We start from the raw sequence: 12182 nt of genomic DNA, 5'->3' as shown, positions 1-12182 counted from the left end.
ACGTCTCAGCTGAAAGACGGTTTGAAATGATGTATTAAGGGATATAATGTTAAAGTTAAAGAATGCAGTGTTGAGACCTTGTTTAGAATATTGCATTCAATTGCAATTGACACTATAATGTGTAATAAGATATTGCTGCTCTGGAATCAGTCATGAGAAGAGCAACCAGATACAGTATATTCTACAGCTTAAGGGAATGTCCTACACTGACAGGATGAAGGAACTGAACCTTTATATTCTTGAACTTAGATGACCCAAGAGAGACCAACCCAACCATCAAAATTCAAAATCATCAAAGACATTGACAAAATCAACTCAATGGACTTCTTCAGAATGAACAGTGGGATATTAACCAGAAATCACAAGTAAAAACTATGTGGAAGAGCATTTAAAACTGAGAATAGAAGGCATGTCTTTACGCAAAGGCTTGTGGGAATGCAGGAAAAGATACTACCAGTGAAGCCGTGATGTTGAAGCTGATAACCTGGCTTCTTTCAAGAAGAGGCTGGATGAGATCTTTAGATCAGAAGATCAGATACTTGGATTAGTTACTAGTTTCTCAAAAGCTAGATGGGTTGAATGTCCTTTTCTCATTTGAAGCCTTTCTTATGTTCTTTTGAGTCTATGGAGAGGTAGTGGTTGGAATGAGTCAAGCATTGTCATGCAAATCACAGACCCAGCAGGTTGCTAAGGAAGATCAATTGTAAAGTACTCAGTTCCCTGGTGGTTTCAAAAAATGTCAAATTAATTAGGTATTCCTTGTCAGAAAAAAGGTATTTCAGAAAATGTTTTACAAAGCCACTTTAAAATGTTTTGATTTGAATCACACTAGAACAAGTTCATTTTTTTATTAGAAAATAAGGCAGAGGACACACTCTGCTCCGTTGTAGAGGTAAATATGGAATTTACCTAGAAATGGATCAGTCATAGTAGAAATAAAATTTGCCTTTGAAGGCTAAGGACTTGTCTGAAAACCCCTCATGCTGTTGGTATCTTACATCCATAGGTTGTATGAATGATCACATTGTGCGTTAGTTGAGGTGAAGGTAAATTATTTATCCAGAAGATGGATCACAGAGGAATCACCAGCATGACACTGGTGTACTTGACTGTGGTGTACACAGGTATCATTATTTCTGACCCATGTACCATGCTCTCACCGCTATTCTGTTCCAGTGTAATTTTCATACTGATACCAATATCAATCTTTACATTTTTTACACACTGGGATAAAGCTTTCAAGTTTCCTGACTTCTGAAGTGAATAATCCTTTATCCATCTAGATAAATCAGTTAAGAACAAATTCTTATTTCCAATCATGACCTGACCTAGAGGATTACACTGCTGTTGAGCAAAAAAAAAAGAACAATACAAAGTAAACATAACAGGACATGACACAACACTTACATAACATGGCAGTGTCAGTATGTCAAGTGTCAGACAGACGAGACTAAATCAAACAACCAAAAATACATTCAGGTATAGTGACGGATGGTATCATCTCTCTCCAGATTTTTCTCGCCCACGGAGATTGGAGATTGGAAATGTCCTGCACCCAAAAACAGGAGCTGTTTTTGAAAGTTTCACTCCATTGAAAAGTACTATATGTTCAATTTTAAGATGGTACAGAGAACTGCAGTAATTAAGTAGGGCTGCCATTTTCTCAATAAAAGATCTGTAAATGTCCTTGAATGAATTAAGCATTCGTCTGGTAGGCTGTGAGGGCCAGTTAATCAAAGTGTAACTGATGCATGTGATGAAAGCATCAGTGATAAATCTTATGGCAGAATGGTTTGAGACACCAAATTTTCCTCAAACACCTTCCGAGGCTATCCTTAAACATCATCTAAGTACCAAATGGTTAGTATGGACATTGTAACTGCTATACAAGCGTATACCTGTATAAATCAGTAAAGTAAAATTTGTTGTGATAAAATAAAACAAGTTTAGATTCAATTTTAGCTTGTAATTTATAAATATGAGTTTTGAAAGTTACAACACCATCTGACCGGATGTTTACAGTAGATGTATATAAACTGTGACTTGCTTTAGCTATATCTCATACAGTAAAACGTCCATGATCTGTACAAAGGTATCCGTTAGTATTTTTTTATTCAACAGCATACATTTGATCAGAGGATTCACAGAACTTGTTAAAGCTAAACTGCTAATTAGTTATTTCTGATGTGGAAGTGGGTACAGCTCAGTATTATTAGGTTGATTATCACTTTACTGTGCACCTCACAGAGTATTATTATTCTGGCCTGATTCCTTATATTGCCTTCTTACTTATTCTGGACATTTAGTTTGAGATATTAGTGTAATGTGGGGTCATTATATACAGTACTGCTGAAAAAACTGTTGTGTCTTTAGTACATTGTTATTGATTAGACTGGGAGTTTGGATATTCCCTGGTGACTGAACGTGGCCTATTTTCAGAATGTTAAGCAAGTATTCAGTTAAATACTATGTGTGATTTTACAAGAATCGGTAAATATAAATCTCTGAAACTGTTTTGTTGAAATGTGATCAACTGAAGCAGCACCTTTCTCTTGCAGTCACAGTAGCTTTGTGGCCTGGTGTAGGCAGCCTTTTGAAAAGTACCCTATGGGATGAAATAAATAATTTCACACCCGCTTCTTTTTAAAATTCAGTTATTTAGAACACTGATATTCAGGAGGTGTTTAATTAAAGCAGTAGAAGCGCTGAAGGAAGAGGGAGCTGAAGTAGATGTCAGACCCAAGTGAGGATTTACATTAGATTTAATGAACAGCCTGTAAGCTGATGACTTATTTTAACATGTGCAGGAAATATGTGCAGTTGCAAAGATACATATCTGGTTTCACATCCTGTTAACACTGCTATCAAACTCTCTCTTAAATGCTCTAAGAAGTATAATACAGAATAGCAATAATAGACAGTTAATTTTACAAAAAGAACATTGCATAAATATTAGAATTAATTTAACAGTTTAAACTTTTGCAAAAATAGGTCCACCAGCTTGTTACATGCATAATATCCAATGATAATCATTTTAGGTTTGGCTATGGAAAATTACTGTTTGACAAAATACAAAAAAAACAGTCAAGTATGTCAGTTAAAAAAATACAGGCAGAAAATTGTGGAAATTCTCTATGTTTACAATGCTTGGAATTACAAATCAAGAATGAAAGACTATAAACAATATCAATGGCTTTTTTCTTTAATATACAAAGATTTATTTAATCAGAGGAGAGTTTCTTAATATGTTCTTCCCCTTACTGCTGATCGTCTGTTCTTATTATTTTAAAATTGAAAGAGAAAATCTACAGAATAATATTAAGTGCTTAGCAGTGAAAACGATCGAACGATACAATGGCTCATCCCTCGACCTCTAATCTGAATTTCTGCTTTTAGAGCAATTTTTTCACGCGATTACAAGAATAATTTCTAAACTAACCTATACTGATGCTTTACACTGCCCTGATGCTAATACCTGCAATATAACTACAATATGAAGTCTGCGCTGTAGACTTTATAAACCAGCCTAACTTTGAAACATTGGATTTATGTCAGCAAGAGAAATAGTCGAAGACGAACAATGTTGCGCGATCACAGTAATCCGAGGCACTAGTAACTTTTCATAGTGTCAAACATGATAAATTATTGATGTCATTAATACAATCTGGCACATATCTGGCCGCTTTACCGTGCACGCATTGGTAAAGTGAGCAGAGACGTCGGAACAGTCAAAACAGTATGAACAGTCGTGTTTCTTTTTTTTTTCCCTCTTGCATTCGCTGATAGCGGGCGGATCTCTTCCTCTGCCATCACACAGCTCGTCACCAGCGCGTCTCTCTTCATTGACTGTTACACGGTATCACGAAGGAGATTTTGGGCCCAAAGAAAACATCCCTGGAACAGTTGGGCCAGAAATCGTTAGTGACAACGGTGTTCTGATTTACTGAACAGATATCAAGGGCGCTTATCTGAGCAAGCTGAAGTCTTTTTTTACGGTGTCGCGGTGTTTTGGACTGAAATGGGGGCTTTCTCTCTGCACGCCACTTTTCGAAACATTTCTTTGGTTTTGTTTTATATACTTCCGTAACAACAACAGAAGACGGGTGTTGTAAAGGCATGCACATTTCCAACGACCATTTACCGTCTGCGGAGCATAACAGAAGCTCATTTGCTTCATTTTAACTCTGCTACTAGTAATGAGTTAGAAACGTTACTACCACGTCGCTTTCCAGCGGTCATAAAGATGAAAACAGGGTATCAAAATAGACGCCCTTTACAAGAATAATGTAAGTCGCGGTTGTCCTTCCAAATACCATGTTTTTATGAACACGAGTATAACAGCTAAAGCGGGTTGCAGCAGAAAAGTTATGGATGATAAATACGACAATGCATGTAGTGTTCACAAGTTCCAGAAACTCGGGTCTCAAGACGCGTTTCCAGAGCACAGCCAGGCGCCTGGGCGTCTAACATTCCCTCACTAAGGACTCCTCTGTTTTCCTTTGGATTCACTCTTCCCCCTGCTGGATGAAACTGAGCTTACCTTGGGCAACAGAGCAGTTCTCTGAAGTTGCAGTAGCACACGATCTCGCACCCCTTTCCTTCCCAAAAGTGATTCTTCAGGGCGTTATCGATGGGTCTGAGGAGCTCAATGCCACTGGGTATATTGTGGCAGTTCCTGTCTTCCAAAACCTTTTTGTAGCAGGACAAGCGGCTGGAAGGGATCGCATCAACGGCCAGAAATCCAACCAGGATAGCGAGGACAGCTACCGCACTTTTCATTTTCTCTCGCTGCGGAGAAACTGCGAAAACTATTAATTATAACGAACCGTGACGTTGGAAAACTTCACCTTCCAACCCGTCTGTATTATTTACACATCGTTGTGGTCGAGAGCTGTACAGAACGAAAAAGGTTTAGAGTTAAGAATTTTTGGACTAAGCACATTTCGTTAAAGTGCAAAGAAAAATAGTTTGTGACAGTGGTATATGCGTTTTGGTGTTATAAGTAAATGAAAAAAAAGAAAAAATACAACTTGCTACACGAACACAAAGTAGATTACAGCAAAACGCGCACTCTTGCCTATGATGCTTTTGATGAACAGACGGCGTTTTACTATTTAATTTAAAATTAAATTAAATAGTACTTAAAGTAGCGTAATTACACATTTCAAAAATAGAATTTTTAGTGACAAAACTATATTAGCTCAAAGGTTCTCCAGTTTCATGCAACTTTTGAAAAACAATCACGATCAGGATAAGCGATAATGATAAACCCTACACGTTGCTGTACTGGTTATAATAACATCTATGAATATTTAGACATTTTAAACAACGCAGCGCACACAGAAAAACGCAGATTTCAGAAACAGAAAATGTCACGGTACCTTTGGGTGCACTCCACTCACTGATGACTGTAGGTCTGAGTGGGTTTCTGGTAAATATGGGTTTGTACAAGTCAGGCACAAACAGGTCTTTGTCCCGTTCAGCTCTAACCACTGAGCGACACTCACCCCCTCTTATTCCTTCGTGGACTGAGCAAGGAGGGAAATAACTCCCTCCTCACATCGATCACCTCAGAACACAGATACGAACAAAACCATTATACGTGGCAGTTTAGTGGGGTACCGAATTTATTCCAGTCCGCAAAGACGCATTTCACTGCCTGTGCTGCAGTCCAACGTCAGATGTACCTAAACAAAATCATTTTCACGACTGTATGAATCCACTCTTTTAATAATTCTGACCTTTTCCTAGAAACACTGGAGGTTTGTATTCCATGCCCTCAGAAAGCTGTCTGGACTGCCGTTAAGGAGGAACACTACATATAAAGACAGTATGTAAAAAAAAATATTGACTATATATGGCCTATTCTCTTCATGCTCAGTTGGGAAGCTGACTCTGTTTTGGTTTTCAGGTATCAGTTTTTTATGAGATGGTGAAATAAAGATTGTTTTTGGGACCTATCGTTACTTTGTTTCTTGTTACAACTTGATTGAACGTAAGGAAAGTTAAATGAGAAGGCCATTTGGCCTATATACCCACGATATTAGCTAACTGATCTGAGGATATTCTTCAGCTGTGTGAATGTTAAAGAGTTATCGCAACACACCCTGCAAAAATGGACAAAAGTACCAATTTTTGCATTTTACAACTAGAGCTGGAGTGTACCCATTTATGCAGCTGGGCTTTTAATTGAGCAGTTTGAGTGAAGGAACAAGTAAAGCTTAGTTCTGTGCTAATAAACTGAAATTGAAGCAGTGGTTCATCTTTCTGTATTACCTCCTTCAGGGATCAGTGTTCAGGTGGCAACGGAAGAAGCTCAAAAGCTGAACCGTTGTTTCTATTTTCAGCCTTTCAGCATAGATCTAACCTTTACTTGTAATAATAATAACTGCTTACACTTATATAGCGCTTTTCTGGACACTCCACTCAAAGCGCTTTACAGGTAATGGGGACTCCCCTCCACCGCCACCAATGTGCAGCCCCACCTGGATGATGCACTAGTATGCTCTGCACACACCAGCTCTCAGTGGGGAGGAGAGCAGAGCGATGAAGCCAATTCATAGATGGGCATTGTTAGGAGGCCATGATTGGTACAGGTGAATGGGAAATTCGGCCATGACGCTGGGGTTACACCCATACTCTTTTCAAGAAACACCCTGGGATTTTTTTACCACAGAGAGTCAGGACCTCAGTTTTACATCTCATCCAAAGGACGGCACCTTTTACAGTATAGTGTCCCCCTCACTTTACTGGGGCATTAGGATCCACACGCACAGCAGGATGAGCGCCCCCTACTGGTCCCACTAACACCTCTTCCAGCAGCAACCTTAGTTTTTTCCCAGAAGGCCTCCCATCCAGGTACTGGCCAGGCCCACACCTGCTGAGCTCCAGTGGGCTGCTACTGGTGAGTTGCAAAGTGATATGGATGCTGTTCCTTCCCTCAAACTGCCCTGCTATAAAACTAAAAGATGTGTGGGATAAATGGGTACACTCAAACTCTAGTTGTAAAATGAGAATTTAATCTTTTGTTCAGACTTTTTTTAATTTAACACAAAATTAGGTTTAAAAATAAAATGTTATGTGTTACAGTGGGGTTTTGTCAGAACAAGAAAATTAATCGGCCTTCTGCAACGATCCTCTCTTAAATAATGAACACCTCTGTAGTAGAATCAGAGTGAAATCAAGGTTCAGACTGCCTTCATACCGTTCTGATTATGCATTACTTTCCACTTGGTGTGCCAGCAGTTCCTAAAATGCCAGATAATGTCATGGTCATTTCTGTTGTACTGTTTACGTTGGCCAGTCTTAGTTATAGTCCCTGTACAGTATTTAATCTCTCTGGCGCCATCTGGTGTTGGCATACTCCAAAAGCTGCAAGAACACGCGGCCGTCACAACGTTATTAATAGGCTTATGCTGTGAAGACATTAAATAAATCTATTTGATAACAACCGCTTTTTTTCAAAAAGCGCTGCATTGTTTTTTTTGGTACATCCTACAAATAGTTTTATATTTCTCTATAGGTAAAGAAAATAAAATACACATTAACAAAGTAAGTTGTTATAAAGTTAAAAATATAGACCTTGTACATCAAATTTGAGCTTAAAGTTTCCATGTTATTCAGAAAAACAATAATAATAATAATAATAATAATAAACTTTATTTTATATAGCGCCTTTAAAGGTGGCTTCTCAAAGCGCTTTACAGGATGACAATAACACTAAATAAGAAGAATACAACAATAAATAAGAAGAATACACAAGATAAGACACAATTACAATTACAACAATAACAATAGAGGAGACCGTGGAAGGTGGTATTAAGAAGAGCAGAGGGGTGAAGAATGGGACCAGTTCAGTAAAGGCTCTTCTAAAGAAGAAGGTTTTGAGTCTGGATTTGAAGGAGTTTAGAGAAGGTGACTCTCTGATATCCTTGGGCAAAGAGTTCCAGAGCTTGAGGGCATAACAGGAGAAGGCCCTGTCACCCATACAGTGTAGACGGGCTACATTAATAAATAAATAAAATAAATAAAACTACTGTCCAGTTTTCGTAGTTGGTGCCTTTTAGCACCACCCCTGCAACCTCTCAAAAAGTCCACTGGAACGCCTTGTTCTCTTGTAATTATACACAACCTAGTAATTTGACAGCATTACCAGGTTGGGCATGCCCTGTATGACCTGCAATGAAAACGAAGATTGCGGCGGTGTGGTTGTGGTGTTGTGAAACCAGTAGATGGCGCTCTTTCATCTAAATTTTCAATCCTACTCTGTCGCACGGTGACGTGTTTTGGCTGAGATGTAAAATTGAGGTCTTGCCTACCTGGTCGTTAAAGATCACCTGGCCGACACTGTTTGCAAGAGTAAGGGTGGTACCCCCGTGTCTTGACTTAATTCCACTTTGACTGGTTTCCATAACTTTTCAAAATTCAAAATAAAGTTTAAATTCAGTTCTAAATTAAATTAAATTCAGAATTTCTTAGTTGTGCCAGCAGCCATATCACCTCGCAGCTCACAACTAACAGCCCACCGAAGCTAAGCAGGTGTGAACACCCTGCTGTCTGTGTGGGTCCTTTACACCCCAGTATAGTGATGGGAAAAAGGCGCCGTCCTTCTGATGAGATGTGAAACCGAGGTCCTGACTCTCTGTGGTCATTACAAAAAAATCCCAGGGCGTTTCTCGAAAAGAGTAGAGGGTGTTACCTCGGTGACCTGGCCACATGTCCCATTCGCCTGCACCAGTCCTGGCCTCCTAATAACCCCCATCTATGGATTGGCTTCATCACTCTGTTCTCCTCCAGGTGTGGTGAGCTTTCTGCCGTCGCATCATCCAGGTGGGGCTGCACACTGGTGGTGGTGGAGGAGAGTCCCCATTACCTGTAAAGCGCTTTGAGTGGAGTGTCCAGAAAAGTGCTATGTAAGCGTAAGGAATTTTTCATTATTATCATCAAATTAATGGTGATTATGGTGCCACCTGCCGTTCGTATCTGAAAACCCAAGCGCGCTTTTATTATTGGCCCGGTTTTCAAACGGGTAAGAATGAAAGCAGACATTTTTCTTTTGTCTCCCTTTTTTTCTCCCTTTTCTTTTTCTTCTACTTTAAAGTTTTAATGAGATTTAAAGGATGTTTCTAACAGTCTGAGTTCTTGTAAGAAGAGTTAAATAGAAGCATTTCACTTCAAATATAAGTATGTATTTGCTGCTGCGAAGACTTATACCCTGAAACGGTTATGAATAATAGGAGAACTCTCCTAGAATCCCAGGAAACTGAAGTTAATTAGCCCTTGATTAAGGACCTGGCTGGAGCAACCTCCAGGAGACACAGGGTCAGGGCTGGGCACTACTGACCTGCCAAGCAATGTATGAAACACAGCAATGTCTGGGCTTCATTGGAAAGGCATTGAAGTACCAAAGACATGTTTATATTTTCTCTTTGTAGCTCTTGTTCCTTAGTTAAATAACATAGTTATTATATATAGTTAAATAACAGTACTCTCATTCCATGTTTAGTTCCTGCTAGACATATAAAGAGACAAACACGCAAGTTTACAGGTATCGGCATAAAAATTATTTGCTGCAGAATGTGAAAATATAGATCAGTCACAAGCATTGCTCCAGGTTTGGATAAAAAAAAAGAAAAAGAACTACTTCAGCGTGAACTGAAGGTCTGATTTCATGTGCTGATTTACTGCTGAGTATTAAAGAGCTACCTAGAAGGAGTTTCTTTTGGTGTCAGCAATCCAAAATGAAAGCAAAACTATTGTGTTACAAGGAGATAAAATGCAGAGAGATCAAAACAACCGCGCAATAAATTCTGGAAGTAATTGCAAGGATGAAGGATCATTTTATGAGGGGATTAGTAGGAAAAGGGGACTTTCAAGATTTTAAAATAAAATATTAAAAGTCTAAAAGCTAACAAGAAGCTTAAGCACTTGCATGACAATATTTCCTAAGATGCTCATTCCAAGAACGATGTGTGTAGAACACTAGCACAATTGTACTCTCCCCATGGAAAGAATTTGGCACAGAAAATTGTATTATTAACTGTGCGCATTAAAGGTTCTTTCACTCTTAGAGAGCACTAACAATCATGCACAGACACAAAGATCTGCAAGTGACAAGCAAAATCCCAAGTCTGACAAGCACATAATCAGAAACTCTACACTGTGGAGAACAAACAGATTAACGAGCAGCATTAATTTTGTACAATAAAGCATGGTCTTTTATAAGTTCATGAAACTCAGCTTCATGAAGTGCCCATATCTTCATCTTTCTAGGCTACTTGTTTAAACTGCACATACTTGTTGCCAAAAAATCTTTTAAAAAATAAGATACAACTTAAAAAAGTCACATTCACTGTTTTCAGGAATGAACAATGTCAGAACTGCTGTTGAAACCTCCTCCTGTCTTCACTTTGTCCTGAAGAAAGTGTGACATCTGCATATTAGGAAGGTAACTGACTTGTAGTAGTGACCATTATCACAAAGAACAAAGGTAAGAAATGATTCTCCACATGCCTTTTGAATTAAAAAGGGTTATGCTCCCTATAAAATTCAGTCAGCTTTTTTCCTTCTACCCACAACTGAGCAGTAGATCTCAGAAAGGAATTCATCTAGTCAATAAGTTCATGACTTGCTTGTCTCAGTGACAAGAATAATGAGAAACATGCCCTGTGGTGGGTGATAATGAAATTTTCAGTGATCCCACCTTTAACATGGGGAGAGAAGAGAAGAATCGCATGGACTGGGAACAAACAGATCTGACTACTACTATTACTAATTTTCTCTTATTATTCAATACAATATAATCAACTTTAGTATTACACAGTATTAATAATTATATGTGCAGTTGTTCATATGTACTGTACATCTAGGCTCATATAAGCAACTGACTGCATCATACTACCTGTTGGCTAGGAGGCTATAGTGGGTTTATTATTTATTTCAGTGGTTCTGAAAACTATTGGAAAGCCTTGCAGCATCCTACCATATACAAACATCAAACTACAGTGGGGAAACCAGGCTGAGCACTGTCTGATATATTCCATATTTCTCATCTCTAAACACATATAATGGAAAACAGATCAAAAAGTTACATGATATCAGTTCTGTACATCCCAGTACCAACCCCCAAAACAGGTTGATTTTTCTCTTTTTTTAGTCTCAGAGTAAAGTTTAAGCATTAAACTAGGAAAAATATTACTTCATTACCCATCGGATTCCCAGTACAGGATAGGTTTCCATATTGTTTTGTATTCCTTGCTACTCAAAAATTTCACTTTGGTTGAACAGATGGACTCATCTGTTGTGAATGAAAAGTGACTTTAAACAACAAAAAAACAGAATAAAACAGAAATGCTTGTTTAATAAAGTTTAATGCCTGAGTCAAAGTCTCTACTTCACTACCTGAAAAGGGCTAAGTGGCAATAAACAGTGACACATATGCAGCCTTCTTGGAGCTTATATGGGCAAAGATGTCAGGATATCATCTTAGACTTAATTAATTCTGTGTTCGTATTACCAATGTGAGGGCCAAGAAAAGAGATGCATGTGAAGATCATTGTCCATACGTGCCCCTGAACTCTTGTATGGCCAGGAACAGTGCTCAAGCATGGCACCATCATCTGCTCTTTGTTACAAATGCATTTTGCCTTCTGGGCCTGGCTGGGACAGATCCTGTCAAAACTCGTCGGTTTTGCTCTGAAGATGTTGTGACGCGTGCAAAAAGGCAGTTGTGGCACTGCCACATTACCAAGGTGAACCAGGACAGTTTCCACTGCACACAGTCTTGTCTTTGCTCATATTGGTTAGTTAACTTTTACAAGACTCGCATCTACTGTCAGTGGGTATGAGCTGTGTGCCGTGAGTCCGAAGGTCTGCATGAATGGATGAAAGATAACCTTATTTCTCACCTGTAGAAATGTTTGATCGGCTGTAGGCCAGAATGTAGACATCTTCAGCAGGCAGCAAGTTTGTTTTCACCAAGCTACCACTGTTGGGAGTTTACAGCAACATGAAAATCCTGTTCCTCATGAAGCTCTTCAGGTGAATCCGAAAGACATCATTGTTGGCTTCAGAGAAACACAGAAGCTGTTGGATCATTGCGAAAATAGATTTATCAGAGACACGTAATCATGACATTAAACAGAAAAATAAACGTGTTCTCTAAGTTATTATATTGCTGTATT

The 12182-nt window shown here is 38.7% G+C and overlaps 1 protein-coding gene across 10 annotated transcripts in view; it reads right to left on the bottom strand.

Moving 5' to 3' along the window:
• Nucleotides 1-2744: 2744 nt before the first annotated feature.
• The window catches only part of LOC148840450 (scrapie-responsive protein 1-like), a 36684-nt gene continuing 27246 nt past the window's right edge, over nucleotides 2745-12182 (bottom strand). For 2 of the 10 annotated variants that reach the window (XM_088922519.1, XM_088922539.1), the window contains 4 exons: nucleotides 11907-12084; nucleotides 8699-8882; nucleotides 4541-4788; nucleotides 2745-3894 (listed from right to left, as the gene is read on the bottom strand). In XM_088922519.1, the coding sequence (XP_088778645.1) occupies nucleotides 3840-3894; nucleotides 4541-4788; nucleotides 8699-8761 (366 nt within the window). In that variant the 5' untranslated portion in view covers nucleotides 8762-8882; nucleotides 11907-12084 and the 3' untranslated portion in view covers nucleotides 2745-3839. Of the gene's footprint in view, nucleotides 3895-4540; nucleotides 4800-5381; nucleotides 6336-8698; nucleotides 8883-11906; nucleotides 12085-12182 lie in introns of those variants that run through there. The other 8 variants (XM_088922546.1, XM_088922547.1, XM_088922530.1 and 5 more) reach the window with 8 other exon arrangements.

The sequence above is a fragment of the Atractosteus spatula genome, chromosome 1 (assembly GCF_055471065.1).
Source record: "Atractosteus spatula isolate fAtrSpa1 chromosome 1, fAtrSpa1.hap1, whole genome shotgun sequence".
Lineage (NCBI taxonomy): Eukaryota > Metazoa > Chordata > Actinopteri > Semionotiformes > Lepisosteidae > Atractosteus > Atractosteus spatula.
Note: the sequence above shows the minus strand (reverse complement) of the source record. Positions and strands in the feature narration are given on the sequence as shown.